The sequence below is a fragment of the Atta cephalotes genome (genome assembly GCF_000143395.1).
Source record: "Atta cephalotes unplaced genomic scaffold scaffold00033, whole genome shotgun sequence".
In the NCBI taxonomy this organism is placed as follows: Eukaryota; Metazoa; Arthropoda; class Insecta; order Hymenoptera; family Formicidae; genus Atta; species Atta cephalotes.
Window position 1 is genome coordinate 343,765 of NW_012130097.1, and position 19,007 is coordinate 362,771.

At 28.7% G+C, this 19,007-nt stretch overlaps 1 protein-coding gene across 1 annotated transcript in view; it reads left to right on the forward strand.

Annotated features, from left to right (window-relative positions):
- Nucleotides 1-7,040: 7,040 nt before the first annotated feature.
- Nucleotides 7,041-19,007, forward strand: part of LOC105621438 (dynein heavy chain 10, axonemal) — a 32,993-nt gene continuing 21,026 nt past the window's right edge. Inside the window, exons 1-17 of the mRNA XM_012202907.1 lie at nucleotides 7,041-7,147; nucleotides 7,269-7,347; nucleotides 7,429-7,576; nucleotides 8,116-8,334; nucleotides 9,333-9,388; nucleotides 9,906-10,139; nucleotides 10,860-10,961; nucleotides 11,725-12,026; nucleotides 12,120-12,276; nucleotides 12,457-12,720; nucleotides 13,229-14,377; nucleotides 14,459-15,097; nucleotides 15,567-15,754; nucleotides 15,842-16,121; nucleotides 16,751-16,995; nucleotides 17,118-17,637; nucleotides 17,927-18,357. Of these exons, the coding sequence (XP_012058297.1) occupies nucleotides 7,041-7,147; nucleotides 7,269-7,347; nucleotides 7,429-7,576; nucleotides 8,116-8,334; nucleotides 9,333-9,388; nucleotides 9,906-10,139; nucleotides 10,860-10,961; nucleotides 11,725-12,026; nucleotides 12,120-12,276; nucleotides 12,457-12,720; nucleotides 13,229-14,377; nucleotides 14,459-15,097; nucleotides 15,567-15,754; nucleotides 15,842-16,121; nucleotides 16,751-16,995; nucleotides 17,118-17,637; nucleotides 17,927-18,357 (5,120 nt within the window). The remainder of the gene's footprint in view (nucleotides 7,148-7,268; nucleotides 7,348-7,428; nucleotides 7,577-8,115; nucleotides 8,335-9,332; nucleotides 9,389-9,905; nucleotides 10,140-10,859; nucleotides 10,962-11,724; nucleotides 12,027-12,119; nucleotides 12,277-12,456; nucleotides 12,721-13,228; nucleotides 14,378-14,458; nucleotides 15,098-15,566; nucleotides 15,755-15,841; nucleotides 16,122-16,750; nucleotides 16,996-17,117; nucleotides 17,638-17,926; nucleotides 18,358-19,007) is intronic.

Here is a 19,007-nt window from a genome sequence, read left to right on the forward strand (position 1 = left end):
TCGCATATGAAAAGTTACGCTGATCAAAAACACCAAAAATGTTCAAATCATGGAACAAAATGAGAATCAAAATATCGCCGTCATGTCTTACGCAACATTGAATGACGGCACTCATAACAATACGACATATACGAGAATAGTCCCCGAAATGGTCTCTATAATAATTCAGTCTAGGTGGCAACGCGTACAGATATTTAAATCACAACTGTACAAACAAAACAATTTAAAAAGACGCACCAATTCGATTTATACACTGTAAAAAATTATATAAAATTACATAAAAAATAGGTATAAAAATAATATGTAGAAATATGTAAAATTGAGCTTTTTTAATAAAAATTGATTACTTTTATCTCTAATTGTATATAAATATATTTTTATGTTTGACAGAAAATTACACAATAATAATAGTATATTTTATAATTTTTATGTAAATGTACAAATTTTTATAATATCATATAACATAATGGTAATATACCATAATATATATATTTTTATACATATCAATAAAATAATTTAATAAAAATTTATGAAATTTGTTGGCGATGTAAAGATTTCTATAAATTTAATTTTAAATTTATTGTAATTTATTGTATTTATTGTAAATTTATTTCGCCAATTGTTTAATTACTATAAAAAAAATGTTATTTATAAATTGTGACTTTAAGTGTATATAAAAATATACATTTATTAATGGGTCCTAAAATTATCCATTATAATTGTGTAATTTTATTCATGTAATTTTTTTACAGTACAGTGAAAATGTAATTATCTCATTTATGTTCGAATCTGTCATGTTAAATAACAACTTTATGAAATCAACTAATTTTAATCTTTTGAGGATCGGAGTTTTCTAATAAAGTAATTTAATGTAGACTTTACTTTCTAAAGAGGATGCTAAATTCGATTTTAGTCTCAGAATTCTAAAATTTATAATCTGATTATTGTGCAACTTGTTTAAGAAGAGTCTTAGTATTTCTGAGTTTGTAGCCTAAAATCGAATTTGTAAAAAAACAGTAATCTTCATGAAGGAGGCTGTAATGTCACAATGTTCAAAATCAGAGTTTGAAAATCAGTTTGGAAGTCAGTACCTATTCAAAGCAAAATTGAAAATTTGATGTTTTAGAATTAAAAACTTCCTAAAACCGAGTTTTATGATAATCAAATTATCTTTTTGAAATTCCGTTCGTCATACTAAATCTACTATTTTGAGTTTTTAAATATTATCTCAATTCGAATAAAGCTTTATCAAATTAGCCTACAGGCCAAACCTTCAAAAATTCAGCAAGCAATTTATGAAATAAAAGAATGACTCCAAATGGAGTCATCGGTCCATAAAGAGTTAAAATTATTTTTAAATATACTATAGATAGCGAATCGAAAATTTATTAAGATGTATAATGTACACACACACACGGGAAAAAACGGCTACGATTGTCACGAGCAAAAGTCGCCCATCGCCCAATACATCTTTTGGTTATAAGAATTGTAGAACGATTATGATAACTGTAAGATTGGCATATCTTAACGGTTATAGCTGTAAAGAAGAATCTATATATTTTACGATTATTACAATCAGATATATTGGGCGAAAATTATCATTACTTCCGGTTATGGCAACCGTACACATTTTTTCTGTACAGGAAATTTATTTTCTAATTATTAAATAAATAGGATTAAATAAATAAAATAAGAAATAAATAGGATTGATATCGTGTTATACAGGGTGTTCTGAGTTTGTAGACATAATAGAGCGGACTAAACTGAGATAGAAAGTCCTTTACATTTTGCAATTTTCGCAATAGTTAATAAGATATTAATTGCCAAAAGTTGTCGAAAATTGATCTACAATAATTTTTTACTCAAGTACTATCAACTTTATAGAAAAACTGCAAGAGACAAAAATTATTTATTTTCTTCTTATAGAGCTCTAAGAACTTTTTTAGAATTTTTTCAAAATTTTTAATACCGTATTTTCTTATATTGATAAAAATGAGAAAATGCAGTACTAAAAAGTTGATAAAAAATTCTGAAAAAATTCGTGGAGTTTTATAAGAAGAAAATAAACAATTTTCATCTCTTGCAGTTTTTCTGCAAATTGATAGTATTTAAGTAAAAAATTATTGAAGGCCAATTTTCGACAATGAAAAAGAGAGAAGGAGAAACACGTGGAAAGGATTATATACGATGAGATTTTTTTCTCTGAGGATCAGCTATTTTGATTCTGTATATATAATATATCAATCATTTAGGTTTATTATACGTAGGCTCTAAGTAACATGTTGTAGCGTAAGTTTACAATTGCGAATAAAGAAATAAATGCTCTTGTTATAAGTTCTGATTTTGTTACGTTATCTTGCTTAACTTCCCCTTCAAGTTTAATTTTCTAAAATTTCTCTATTTTCTATAACGCTATAATCTTTAGAAATTCGGATCTATATCCGAATAAAAATAATATAAGATTCGCCAGAGAATCAAGCATACATAACTAAATTTATCCGAATAACAATACGATATCAATCAGTTTTAACTTGTTCATTTTAAGGAAACGAATGTACGCAATGCTATATATACAATATATATATATATATGTCTGTATATTGTTAATAAACCATGTATTCCATAAATACATATATTCAGGTATGTACATAATATACTAATAAAATTATCATACATCCATTACTCCAATAAAAATGTTGATTCATCACTCACCGATCCGATGTGCAACAGTGGAGTTATATCTGCAATGTTGCTATGATTCTGTAACAAATAAATTAAAATCCAAATTAAAACAGAGTAAAGAAATAATCATTACTTTAAAAAATAATTGCTATATGAACGCATGCAATTTACTGAAAAATAATCATGCAATTTTGAAAATACATTTTTGTAAGCATCGAATTTTATATCCATTGTTTAATTAGATATAAAACAATCATATATTCTCTAAAATAATTATATATATTCTCTAAAATAATAATTATATATATTCTCTAAAGAAGATCTTAGCAAAAATAAATTTGTGTAACATTTCAAAGTAATTTTTAAGTAATTCTCCCTTTGTCTAATTTTAACAAGTTAAAAATCATTTTAAAATTTTATACAAATTTATTTTTGCTAAGAGTTCTCTTTAGAGAATACATATATAATTATTTTAGAGGCTATATATAATTACTTTAGAGAATATATAATTATTTTATAGAATATATAATTATTTAAATTGTCAAATAAAATAACTTAAAAATAAACAAACAAAGATTAATTTTACAAGTAAAAAATAATATTTACCGCAAGGTTGCTCCACCGGTTGCCCGATGTCTCTCCCAGAGACCTCCTCTTCCTCTCAGATTAAGATTAATATTTTCTTGCACAGAATACTCGCGTAAAACACTCGCGAATATTAATTATAATCGCGCGCGAACTATAACTTGAGTCCGATAACTTGAACGACACTCCCGAAACAACGCGCGACGCGACGAACCGGCTGCGGTTCGTTCATTTTCAAGTAAATCGGCGACGAGAGTACGTTAGCTTCCCCATTAGATTTTTACACGAAGAGAACGATTTCACTCAATATCTAAAAATTTATCTAGATATATACATTCAGATATATCCGAAAATTTTCAGACACTTGAGAAAAATTTCTTTTCATGTTCTTTTCGTGTAAATATCCTCTGGGTACTGAGCCCTCCCACCACGTCAAGGTGTAGCGGGAAGATAATCTGAAAAATATATGTAGCTATTACCTATATTACTATGCAAACGATTAACTTATAGAAACAAATATCAAACACATCTGCAATTCGTTATCATTGCGAGATAAAGTCAGAGCAGATAAAAGAGCTGAATTTTTTATTTATACATAGATGATGTTTGTAAGATATGATTAGAGTCAAATATGCTAGAGATTAATAAAAAAGAGAAATATTTCTTTTATTACTAATAAATCAAATTTACGGTTAATTTTTAAACGGATCGTATGACGAAAGGTGCACAAAAATTAATTAAATTATTAAATTATATTAATTGTGAAAGCAGGAATTGCGTTATTTGCATGAGAATATTCATATTAACATTGTTTTTTTTATAACATATTTCTTTTTGAAACATATAATAATCGCAAAAAGTGCTAGGTATAATATGAAATGTTATATTTTATGTTATATTTTATGAGTATTCGTGTAATATGATTAATTATTTATAAAGTACAACGTTTCGTATTATATTAGTTCTTCGCAAAAAAGATTTCAAAAAGTGATGTGAAAAGGAGCCGCACGCGATACGGCTACCTGTTTGTGCGAGCTTCGGTAAGAGAATGACTGCGTAGTAATTAGGCGTAAACATGACGCGCCGCTTCGTGCCACTCCGTGCCATCCCCATTCCAAGGTCACGCGCCAACCGTTTAACTGTCGAAATATTAACGCATATTCATATCAACACAAAATCAGTAAAATAATCTATTCATTACGTTTTAATATTCTTCGATGAATATTACACGATGCTTTATTATACGAGTTATTATTATACGTTTTATTTCTTGAATTCATTATTAATCGCACACAACTCATCTGTATCTGTATCTAAAGCGGATATTCATAATCAGAGCTTATATTTAAGATCGTCTTAAGTACAATTTTAAGAAGTTACGAATCAGAGGGTTTTAGTGTCTTAAGACATTACTTAAGACAGTCTTGAAATAAGAACGGACTACGAATACCGTCCTTAGATATCTCTAATTTATATATGTAAATATATATATATATATATATATATATATATATATATATACATATATACATATTATTCTACAATATGAATTCTATTTATATCCATTACTATATTCAGTTCAAATTGTTTTATATTATTTTATAATATAAAAAATGTTACATTTATCTTTATTTAAAGAATATAACTTATTAATCTTTATTTGAATGTAAATCAAAGAGAGTAATAAAGATTGAGATATAACTCTTAGTACACACCTTAGTTTTGAACAACATTATTTAGGCATCCTTACGTAATTAATTATCAATTCGCGTTCGTGAATATCTCATTTTTGTAGATTAATGCGCGACCCGGAGTGACTCATACCACACATCCATCTCGCTCCGAAATCGCCGAGCGAATGCCGAAGTGATGACGTAGTCGACCACCGCGTCGCGCGGCACGCTCCCCCCTTTCCCCTCGCTTTTCGTCGCGCGACTCTTCCCTGCGCTTTTCACCGCGCGCCGTTCGGATACCCAATTATTGCGTATGAAAAATATCAACGGTTTATTCGATTATTCAAATTTATATGATTTTGACAAACGGGTACATTTCGCGTTTTGCTTTGTGGCATCTCTCGCACATCCTATATTACTTGTATGATTCTTTTAAACGAATTAGTAATTATTCGCGTGAGGTATTTTTGATACAATTTAATCCAACATTATATCTCAATTTCATAATTCTTTTTAATGATTCATATTTAAATAAAGGTTGATAAAATATTCCATATATGTTCTTTATATAAAGATACATGCAAATTTTCTTAATATCGTGAAATAATTTGTAATACATTTTTGACTAAAAGTACTATATATATCTTGTTAATTATTATTTAATTTTTTAGTTAGTAAATTAATTTAAGGCACTACTATTACTGCAATTACTCTATGTTTCAGAAATTCTTTAAACTCATATATGATACCAATCATGGCTCGATAAAATAACATACGAATTATTTAAAATAAAAAATATAAAATAAATTCCAGAAACTTATTTAAAATATAAAATCATAGAAATCTGTAAAAAAAAAACAGATACAATTTGTTTAAAATAAAAAATATAGAATAGTTTCCCGAAATTTATATAAAATATTAAATAAGTAATATTATAATATTATATAAAAGTAAAGTAATATTATATAAAATATTAAATAAGAAATAAATCAGAAGTGTAGTTATTTAAAATAATAAATACTAAATAACTCTTTTATATTTTTTATTTAAAATATATACTTTATTTAACCCTTAGTACACACTTTAGTTTTGAGTACTCTTTCTATATATATTAGGTCATTTGTATTCTGGATTAATTTTCATCATTTTTATAAGTATATAAAAATTATTAAACAATTTTTATGTATATTTTGACATCTTTAAAAAGTATTTATAAAGTATATTTATAACAAATTATATACGCTCCTTATGAAAATAAATCAGGTATTCCTGATGGAAGTAAATCATTGAAATCACTGAAATAAATTCATCAAATTAATAGAGATTTTAATGATTTCAGCGATTTATTTCTATTAGGAGCACTAAAAGAAGCAATTTATATCCATCATTTTTATGGTTACAGGAAAAAGACCTTTATGTCCTCTCTCAGGTTTCTCTCTGTATTGATACTGAAAATCTATAATTCACGTTACGTATACTGTAGATTTTCAGTACTGACAATGCATACCGGAACATGGCTAGTAACACAGTGGATATTATATCCTTGTTATTTATCAACAAGAATAATTCACTGTGTGTTGCACTGAACCTTTGTTGGAAAACGTCCCTTGTCATTTCCACTATGATACAAATTTCATTGTGTAATATATAATCAATAACTCCTTTACGCTGTACATATTTCTACATCGAAAGAGCGTTTATTCACTATGGCAACGACGATGGTAAAGTTTCTCACTTCTGACTGTGCAGCATTTGCAGTATTCTTCATTCTTCAAAGACAATTCAATCTAGTGGAGAACTGAAGAACAATTGTTTACAGTAACGATTTTTCCAATCAGCAATTGTAAATAAAACCGTGATAATTTTTAAGTTTTAGAGAAATGAAATAAAATATTGTTTGAATAAAACATGGAAGTAATAAAGTGTGAAGTATAATATTATTATTCCTGAATAAGGAATAAAAGGTTATTAAGCATTCTGATATAATTCTGATTATTTCTAAAGAATTAATCGATTCAAAAAAATTAATCGAATAAAAATTTATATTAATAAATGTAGAAGATTTGAAATAGCATTTTTCGATAATATATACATATGGATATGGAGGAAAATATTTATGAGAAAGATGAAGAGAAGGAAGAAGATGAACAAGAAAGTTTAAGGGGCAAAGATCGTGATAGATTGTCTATTTTGTACATGGATTATCGGTATGTATAATTAATACAATCTTTGAATTATCTATAAATAAAATAATATTATCTATATTATTGTGTGAAATTTGGATTAGTTCTTGAATTTATTAAATAGTGTTGTTTTACAAAAAAACAGAATAAAATGGATTTGCGATCGAGTTTTAAAATTTCTTGGGCTGATGGATCAGGAATATCTTTTCCACAAACTAATTAACGTAATTACTTAAATCACTGTGTAATCTTTCTTGATTCAAAATTAATTAAAATTAATATTTATGTTTAATATCTATGTTTAGGCAAACAATCGATATTTTGAGGACAAGCTGCTCAACTTTCTCATGTTAGACTTGTACGAAGTGACAGATCTAGAAAAGAAGTTGATTTTTTTCTATAAAACTTATGTTAGTGAAGTATTTCAAGAAGAGGTTTCAGTATGGGAGGAAAGTAAGATAAAATATATTTTGTAAAGAGAGGGAAAATTTCGAAATTATCAAATGTTCTTTTGACAATAGATTTCATAATTCTAAAATTGCACATATATGAAAAATCATACTTTGCATATTATATTTCTTAGCTAAACAAATTTAAATATTACATTAACGTAAATAATACTATAAACACTTAGCAACAAATTAATAAGCAATAAAGTGATTTGTGTTATTGTGCTTAATAATAAGTAAGCGAATTTTATATAAAAATTATAAATTGTTTTATGCATAAATGCATCTTGTACAACTCGCATAATGAAAGCACGAAATATCTTATTGTATTGTTTTTTCTTGTTTAGAAATAAACAATTTTTATCTCACTTTTTTTATTTTTACATAAATTTTAAAATACAAAGTAATTTTATATAAAAGTATAAAATTTTTAAGATATAAATAATTTTAAAATTAATAGGTATATTTTTCACGATATATTTTATAAACTTCTTACAATTAAATAAAAAGTAATAATCTTGCATATAACATTTTTAATATTAGGAAAAGAGGAGAAACGCAAGAAAAGAGATAGAAGAAAGAAGGGCAAGAGAGGTAAAGCTAAAGTCAACAAAACGGATATCAATTCAGTTGCTAGTACGACAATGAGCACTAGCACGCATATATCCAGTATACCAGAATCCAGCGAAGAGGAAGAAGAGGAAGATAGAAAGCAGAATGACGATCTTAGAAAAAAGGGAGATTTAAAAAGCGTTTCTATTGGTCAGTTCCATTGATTCTGGTTCCATTGGATTTTATTGGTTTTGAATATATACAAGATTAAGCATTTAAAGTGTTACAAGCTATTGTTAAAGTATGCATTAAATCAAAAATACATTCAGATAAAAGTTGTATGACCTGATGGGGCCATAAATAATGATAAAATCAATTAAAAAAAAAAGTTGATTTACCGTGATTATATAAAAATAATAATCATTTTTAAAAAATGAAATTATATGATTTCTTTACATAATATGATTCTTCTAATTATTTTGCATATAAAGTATTAGAGTTATTTTAAAAAATCAACTGTCACCCATATATAATTCTTAATAGAGTACCTTGTCATACAATCTCCTTTCAACTGAGCAAAAAATAAAAAATAAAAAATAAAAAATTGAAGGGCAATATCACACGGTATTCCCAAGCGATCACCCTCATCTAAGAATTCATACTCAACATTGCTTGACTTCAGTGATCAGACGAGAATTAGTACGTGATTTGAATGTTGTCCGATTACCAAAGTTATTTGGAAACGATTTTACTTAATTTTAGTAGCCTATCCTTTCCATAATATTATTTCTTTATATAATAATAATAACACTACAATAAGCAATAATGTATTGCTTACTTAATTTTTATTAAAAAATGTTTACTTCTTTTCGTTATACTTTCAATTTTAAAATAAAAATTTTTTATAAATTTTGTATATCTCAATATATTTTTTGATATCTCTATCTTAATATTTTTATATGCAGAATAGTTAGAAAAATCATATTATATGAAAGAAATCACACAATTAAAAAATAATCTTTATGTGGCTATAAAAAATCTATTTTTCCAAAAATTGATTTTATTATTTATTATTTATGCCTTATAATTTGTTCATACAACTTTTATGTAAGCATATTTTTTATTTAATTCATACTTTCAGATAATAACTTATACAATGCTTTAAATACTTTATATAATAGCATATAGTAATTAATTAATTTCTTTAGACACTTCTGTTAGTACACCACCGCCTGGAGAAGAAGCTAAATACATTTTAACTAAGGTAATTCTCTAAATAACAAATTACCATGTTTACACATTAATATCATTTATTATTAAATGATATTGTTTTAAATAATTAATTCTGTATCATGATCAAAAAATCAAACTAATTAGTAAAGATGGGATAATATGATCAAAAATAAATCTTGGTGTCTATTAATATCCATATGTAAATTTTAAATACTTCTTTTAGTTATATACTGTTATAAACTGAAGCTGAAATAATAATATCACAAATTAAATTAATCGTCATAATAATAATGATGCGCTAATATTAGTATCGTTAAATGCTATTATAATCAAATTTTTGCTAAGAAAAGAAAGATAACGAGCGATTGTGAACTTTAGCTTTTTTTTTCACTATCGGTAATTAATCTTTTAACTAATTTTTTTAACTAATTATTTCTTTCTTCTTTTATCTAGTTTTTTTAGGAGACAATGTAGTATTTGATTTAAACCGCAATTAAGCATATTGGTATCGGTATTGAGTAACCGATCGAATTTCGTGACAATTACAGAAAATGATAGAGAAAGTCCGTCAGGTACCAATGCTTCACATGATATGCGGCCAAATAGATGATAGTAGAACCGACCTGGAGGACATCACGTTCTTCTATTTTATGCGCACCAGCGACGAAAGTATACCTTTCTTCGATACTTATGAAGAGTGTCTTAATGAGATCACAAATTATGTGGTGGTCGGCTCGCTTGACAGGAAATTCTTGTCCTCTTTGAATAGAATACTAGTCAACGTAAGCATTTTTATTTTATTTTGGTATAGTGTTTCATTTTCAAGATATAGCAATTTGAAAATAGCTTCCATGTACTGTGATCATACTCGCGAGTGACGATACTTCGTCGTGTTTTCGTCTAACTTTTATTCGGCAGCTCGCAATATTACCTCGATTCTCAAATTATCAGTTGTCATTTATCTCAACATCTTATCGCAACATTCTTTGGAATTCTAATTAGGTGCCACGAGTGAGCGTGCCACTCTTCCGTATTTTATTCAATTTCAGCAATTATTCTCTATTGCGAAACGGACGAAATTCATCTGCTCAACCACGAAATTGGCAGAGAAAAGTCGAAAGACGAAAGAGAGAAGACTGTAAGAATCACACATGAATTAATAATAAGAAGAACAAACATATATATTTGCCTCAGTTGTACATTAGAAAAACGATCATAATGAATACAAAATTCTGGCCATGTGTCTATTACAGCTCCAACGTGTCAACGAAAAACGTCACGTCACAGTACATGGAAAAGCATTTTATTATTCCATTTTAATATTTCATTATATGGAGAGATAAAGTACATGATATGAAAAGAAGAAGATGCTTTAGTACTTACATAATATTACAAAAATTTGTTGTATTTCAATGTCATAATTTTAGGAAAAATATATTGCAATATGTTAAAATATTTAAGGTAAGTCAAAATAATTAAATAATATATTTAAAAAACGCTAGGTATTTAAACCATTGGTGGAAAATCAATTCAGAGCGCCGGATATTCATGAGCAAACAAAATATGTAGACGATGGAAAACGGAAGAACATAGATATAGAAATGGTAAGTGTCAAGAAAGTAATATTTATGCTAGCAAGAGTTTTAACCCTTGAAAACCGGATCTTTCTATTGGAAGATCATGCTTTTTAAAGATTTTTGGGGTCATTGAATTCTATTCTGATCTCAGAATTCTTAAATTCAAATTTCAAAAAAGTAATTTGATTATCGTGATACTCGGTTTTAGAAGTTTTTGATATCTCTAAGTTTAAATATGTAACCTGAAAATATCGAATTTATTTTATTATCAGGATAGTAATCTCTATGAAGGAGGATCTAAAGTTTATAATCAAAGTTTAAGAGTCAGCTAGAAAATCAGAAATATGTTATTAACTATGTTATTAAATATGTTATTAACTGTTTGTTAAAAATGTTATTAATTACGTAGACAATATCAAATAAAGTGGAAACTTGATTATTTTTTCTTAAAATTTTCACTGCACCTATATAAATATTAAAAACGTCTTACATTTCTTTTAATATTTTAATATTTTGGATTCAGCAAAAAAATTAGAAAAAAATCACAAAATTTAGGTAGATCATAAAAGGATAATTCAATTACCTTACATAAAATATTATTTATTTTAAAATAATAAAGAATCCTTAACTGTAATTTAGCACAATATCTTCTATAATATTTTTAATTTCTTCTATACAAATAAAGTTGCTTCTTTTTTCTTTTGCATATCACATATTAATTCAGATCAATAATGAAAATTAAAACGCTATTAATGGTAAATGATTTCAAGATTTTTGTCCTTGATTAAAGAAATCAATGTTGAGAAGACCATCCAATTTCGTGACAGCGTCAAATATAATATCCCGTCGGGACACAAACAGAAAGGCAGATGACGAAGAGAACACCACAATCTCTATGGCAACGTTGCAGGACGAAGTTTTAAAGAGTAGGAAGCAAAAGTCAAATTTGAAAGGACTCGATGAAAAATCTGAACAGTCCATTTCGGAGTTCAGCAAATCAGATTCGAAGGAAATAAAGAAACAGCCAGTGACCGAACAGCTCAAAAGAGACATTTTAGATTATCTTGAGAATTTAATTGAGAAAACGCAATGGTTAGCTCTATTTTATATCAATATAGATTTTTTTATTACTAGATTTTCTCCTTTTATATTGATAGCTTCGTGATTTTTATTTTGGTAACATAGGACGTTGGAACATATCGAAGGCGATATCTTGCTGACGATGCCGAAGATTTCAGAGCTAAACGATCCTGCGATAACAGATGATATGTTAGTGAAGAATAAGGATATTGTTGAGCAAATGGAAGAAATAGTTATGTCATGGGAGAAACATATCCAGAAGGCAAATAATTTAGTATCTCTTTCGTATTTCTTTTTTGTATACTTTTTGTCTAATTTATCTACCGTTTTTTATTACATTGATATATCCATGTGTGATAATTAAAATAATTTGTCTGTAAATAATAAAAGTTAAATCTTACTAATAGCACGTATTAAAACATTTTATTTTATTATCGTTTAGATAATGGAGTCATACGAGAGCAAGGTACTTCAGGGAAAGGGACCAATAGCGGTACATCAATATTGGCAGACCTTCGAAACTGGATTAACGATGTTGGTTGAACAGTTAAAAATGCCCTTCGTTAAGAGAATCCTTGCTCTTCTGGAACAAGCAGTTTCGCCGATCGCCTCCAGCTTTCACAACTTTCAGACCGAACTCTGGAAGCATTATGTTGAAGTTAGGAACAACAATAAGTTTATTCAAACGCTGTTAAGATATTTTAAGGTAAAGATTTTAAGAATTATTTAATTTAAACCTAAACATATCCCACACATATTTCAGGTTATTCAAAATATATTCTAGATATATTCAGGTTCATTCTGAGCACGTCTTTTATTATTAAAGGATTTAATATATTGCATATGCGCGCGCAATTCATTATTTAACTTCACAAAATTTTGAGGACATTCTACGAATGTTTTTTTATTATAAATACAAATTTTTAAATAAAATATTCAGTATATTTATAAAATATTTTATTGAAATATTTCAAAATTGAGAATATTTATATTTTATAAGAATTTTCATAGAATGTTTTATGCTATTTGGAAATTCAAAGATTTATTGATAAAATTTTTGAATTCCCTAAATGAATTTTTCTAAATATTAAAACAGTAATAAAATGCGCTAAATCTATTTTTGCTAAAGCAAAGTCAATTCTAAACTAATTAAAAAATATAGAATTTGTGCAAATATTTTAATAATACTGTTCCATTATTTATTAACATCGCAGTTGATTACCGAATCGGATTCGTTTGAATCTATATCGGAGTGCATCCCCTCGATGATGGAAGGATTGCGAATGTTATGGATATTATCAAGTTATTATTGCCATGAAGAAAAAATAATGCTATTAATGGACCGGATATCGTGGCAGCTCTGCGAAAATGTCAAACAGAATTTAGCGATCATTCGACTATTTAAAAAGCCTCTGGAAGAAATTCTGGAAAAGACGAGTATGGCCAGTGTGATGCTGAAACAATGGAAGCGATTGTACCTGAAGGTCAGATTGGACATCGAACTGTCAGGAAAAGGAGCTCGCTGGGAATTTGATCAGAAGCGTCTCTTCCAGAACACTGAGTACATCGCTGAGGTGTGCAGCGACCTTCACAAGATCGCCAGTGTTCTGCAAGACTTCTATAATATTTTTGGGCCCGATTTGAAATCTATCATAAATGATCCAGCGCAGATTGACACTGTGGTGAAACGAGTGGACGCACTAATAGTACCGATCGAAGAAGTTGATTTTGACATCTTCGATGTATTCAACAAGGAGAATTGGGAAGCGTTGAACGCGTGGTTTTACGAAGAAGTAATATTTTTGGAAGATCAGGCAAAATTCTACATCGATGAGTGTTTCATGGTGTTGATCAGCGCCGAGAATTCACTGGAGATGTTGCTCAAGTTCAAGAATATAAAGACCCGTGACGCTATTCAACACCAGTTGTTCCGGAAATTTAATGTTATTATGCAACAGTTTAGCAAAGAGATTAATGTCGTAGAGAGCATATATAATCGTGGCAAATGGCAGCCGCCGTTATTGACGTATCATCCGCCGATGGCGGGAGCGATCTTTTGGGTGAAGCAATTGTTCCACAGATTACGCAGGCCAGTTTTGATTTTCCAGGAAGTGCACGAACTGAAGCACAGTGAGCTGAAACTGCTTGCGTTCAGCCAGTATTTCGATCTTGCGAAGCAGCTGAAGAATTTCGAAGGAGTGACATTTAACGCATGGCTAGATAAGGCACTGCTGATGGTGACTACTACCTTGAAAAAGAGCGTGCTGAGGATAATACGAGTTGAACGGGAGTATCCAGCCACTTTAACCTTCCCGGACGAAGAGCGAGCCACGAAAAATCTGATTCATGTAGAAAAAATGAAGGTCAAGAATGTGGGTTCTATCTTATCTCCATATAGCTCCTTACCGAAGATAGATGGTGTGATATCGAAGGCCAGCGCAGAGATCATAAGTACCATGGATTCTAGAATGGAGCAAGCACTTCCGGAAGTGAAAGTCGATACCAGAGGATCCTTGAAAGACGGTAAAGCTTCATCCGTGTTTTTCGATAAACACGACTTCGTTCGCGCGAAGATCACTTGGCCAGAATTTATGAGTGGCGCCATTTTGATAGAGTGTCAGCTACGCTTTCAGATTAATTTCGATTGGGAGATATTCGAGATCATCAGAGAGGCAGAATTAATGGAGCAGTTGGGTTTCGAATTGCCTGCGACTATCAGAGACGTTGGTATTCAGAAGAATCGACTACGAGCGGATATCGAAGTCACCACGAAAATGATCGATCAGTACAATAACATCCTAGATATGCTGGACAGAGCGGACATACAATTATTAAAGCAGATTCTACAAGATGTTGAGAAAAACATTCAACCTGGAGAGACGCGGTTCAATTGGAACTCCTTAACTATCTCGGATTATGCGGCCGCCTGTTACAAAATACTGAAGAACTTAAACTCTATTGTCGAGCAAGTTAATCAGATAAAGAAAGAGCTTGATAATCGAATAGAATCTGAATTACAATCGTACCATCTGTTTTCCATGAAGAAGGAAGTCAATGAATCAGAGGATCTCTTGTCATGCAAGGTTATTTAAATTTTTTTTCATAATATAATTGAGAATTACACAGATATTTTGTATTTGTGTTAATTTAACAATGATTTTGTTATTTAAACATTTTACGATAATATTTTTGAAATATCTACGGGTTTTATTAAATTACCCACACGCTCAGTTCATTTCAGTAATATTGCAGCAACGTTCCAATATTGTTGCAAACTTTTATGCTTATGAATGATATTCAACATTTTTTACAATTAGTATTAAATAATACAATTTTTTATGAGTAAGTACAGTTTTTTACAATTAACATTAAAATAACGTATCTGAAAATGTAAATTCAGTTTATAAGATATTTAGAAAAATGTTAATTTTTATGAATAATGTATATTTGATTGTAAACTTTTTTTATTGTAAATATTATTTAACAAAATGGAATTGTCTTATTGTTAAATAAGATAATAAGAATAAGATATATCTAATTTCCTCTTTATAGAGTTATTTTATGGAAATAAAAAATCGACGATCTGAATTGGTATCGTCGATGTTAAAGGCTTATCAGTCGATTAGTCCGATGCTTGTGAAACTAGAAAGTTTAGTATTGGGTACTTCTACTGGGACAAGTCCAGCTATGCAGCTCTTGTACAAAAAATATGAAAAGAAAATCTTTGCTGCCTTTATAATGTATATCTCTTTTAAGAGTAAAAATGATAATTACATTACAAAATAAATTTTTTATATTATAAAATCGTCGTTTGATCCACTTTCTAGATGTATGGTCAGAAACATGGAAGTTCTGAACAAAATGTTGAATAGCACTAAGCCAATCTTCCAAGTAGACGTATTATTAATAACATCCGAAGTAATATTACGTCCATCGCCCAACGAAATCTTTAGTACCATTTGCTACGATGTACGAGATTTACTCGAAAGACTCAAAGAATTCTCCAGATGGATGAATGGAACTTGCTTACAGTGCAAACCGCAAACAAAGGAGCATTCACAGGATTTAGTCACTTTCAGCTTCTTCGAAGACGTGATGAGCATTCGAGTTGAGTAAAGCCCTGATAAAAATTTTTCTTATAATTGTTCATAATTTTTCAGAATTTCTATTGATATAACATTATATATTATAAGACTATAAGAAATGTAAATTTAGCTTTAAAGTCGCGTAATTCGATCAAGAAAATTGTAAGAAAATTTTTAAAAAATTTTGTAAATAAAACTCTGTTCTTTTTTATACAAAAAAAAGTATTACAATTTTTAAGAAAATTTTTATCAAAGCACAGATTATTTAATATAATTTTAAAGAACATAACAATATGATCTTTATAAAGATACAAAACTGTAAAAATCTTTTAAAAATAGCTAAAACATGTAAAAAGTTTTAAGCTTTAAAATACGTTTTTTATTTTTTTATCTGTGATGATTTTTTACCAAGAGTTTCGACGATCTAAAAATTGCACAATTTTGAGTATTTTAAAAGTGTTTTCTATTTTATTGAGTAGTATAAATAAATGATAAATTCCTGAAAACATTATAAGATTTTATGAGAATTTTTTTCACTAAAGAGTTCACCGATTATTATGTTAAATTTTACGATAATTTAATAATTAATAATAAACATGTTTAAAAAATTTATTAGCATTACGCAATGTGATTTAAGATTTAAAATTACAGATAGTTAACGAACTTGTAAAAATGGTTCACGACACAGCGTATAGAATTTCGGCTGATTGCTGGCGATACCTATATAGATGGAAGAAATATAGCAACTTGTGGTCATTTGATAAAAATCTGGCTTGTGAAAAATTTGCAGCGACAAAACCTACGGTTATACAATACTATGAAAAGTTCTCGTTTTATGAAGGCATTCTGGAGGAACTTGAAGACATGTCATCGTATTTTGACATAAACAGTATACGGTAAATATAAAATGTAATGTTGTTAACAAGAAGAATAATGATAAAAGTTCATTATATCCAAGAATTAACTTTTCATTTTTTAATTCTATTATATTCCAATTTACTCTTCTTTTTTTCCAAAGGCTCAACCTGAAACCGCTTTTATCAGGCATCGAGCAACAAGCAAAGGAATGGAAACAGGTTTTAGGGAATTATCTTCTGTCTGATACCATATTGGCTATGGGCCAACTTAAAACTCAAATCGATACCTTTCGCGGCGAGATCGAGCTGGTAGTCTCGGAAAAGGATAGCTTTGTATCAATCATGCATGCGATCACCGATGTGAAAAGTATGGCGATACAAGCCGAAGTGCGATTTCTCTGCTATCAAGAGTGCTTTCAAACTATGCGCACCCATGGGATCGTTTTTTCCTCATCGGATGAAGCGATGGCGTATGAATTGCAACAAGATTGGGAATCGTTGTATCTTGAAGCGCTCTACAGAGCTGCAACTTTAGAAGGCACGAGTGACAAATTTTCCGAGCTTACTGAAGAAGAAATCCAGCAATTCTTGGTTGACATCACAAAGTTCGCTGAAAATTTTGAGACATTTGGTCCCGGAAGTATCGGAGATGACCTGGAATTAGGACTAAAAAAAATGAGTGTATGTAAAATTTAAAAGAGATAATTAAAAATACGATTATATCTTTTTAAAAACATTCTTCTAAAAAAACATTAAAGATATTTATTTAAAAAGTTAAAATTATTTATAAATAATACAATTATATATATTCTCAATTATTATATTCTTCTCTCTAAAAATATTTTTCTAAAATACATTTCGAGTTTTGATTAACTTTTCTAAATTTTTTTGAATAATATCACATCTTTAATAAGAACAAAGAAGTTAAAAAGAAGTTAAAAGATTTCTTTATTCTTCTTCTATTATATAGGAATATGGCAAGCTGATTAATAAATATGAAGAAAAGCGGCTGGATCTGATAAAGTTAGAAAACTTGTTTAACTTACCGTCTACCGATTATTCAACTCTCCTCAAGATCAAAACAGAATACGAGGGCATGGAAGTGCTGTATAATCTCTACAAGGAACAGAAAAGCGCGCGAGAAGTCTGGGCGAAGACTCTGTGGGTGAACTTGAATCCGCAGCAACTCATCGAGGGTATGGAACATTTTATAAGGGAGTTTCGACAGCTGCCGAAAACCATTAAAAATATGGATATTGGCCACGCATTGAAGACCAACATGAAGAACTTCAAGAACTCGGTGCCGCTCTTCATCGAGCTGAAAAACGAAGCTATGCGCGAAAGACACTGGCAAGAGTTGATGAGAAGGACCGGACAGTATTTCGATATGGACCCGGACAGGTGTGCAGATAAAGAATAATTAGCGAGTGTTAATTAGACATACGAATAAACAGATAACTTGATAGATCGTGATTTTAGTTGCGAAAAGAATAATATGTATAATAATATGTATATAGAAGAAACTATTAGACTTATATATTTATGATAACTATATTTTTGTATCTATCTTTTATTATATCTGAATATTAATTTTATTATTTATATATATTATTTTTATTTGCATAGTGCAACTATATTAACGTGCAATATTTTCACAAAAAAAAAAACGATTTGTTGAAGTATCTAAAAATTTAGCTAAATGCAAATCTGAAAGTAATATTGTTGGACATCAAAATAAATACGTAAGAACCTCAAGCATGATGAGTGATTGCAAAAAGTTTTAACATTCTAATAAGTAATTTAAACATCTTACATAATTTAATAGTTCAATAAAATTATCTTCAGATCTATATCTGACTAAATTTTTAAATAATTCCACAAAACCATCCTTTTCTTGTGCAAATGTAGAATATATATATATATATATATATATATATATATATATATATATATATATACGTACTAATTATTTATTTATTTAATTTTAATTACGTTAGTTAGTTAATTAAACTTAAAATTAAATTAGTTAGTAGTAGTAGTTATTAATTTAA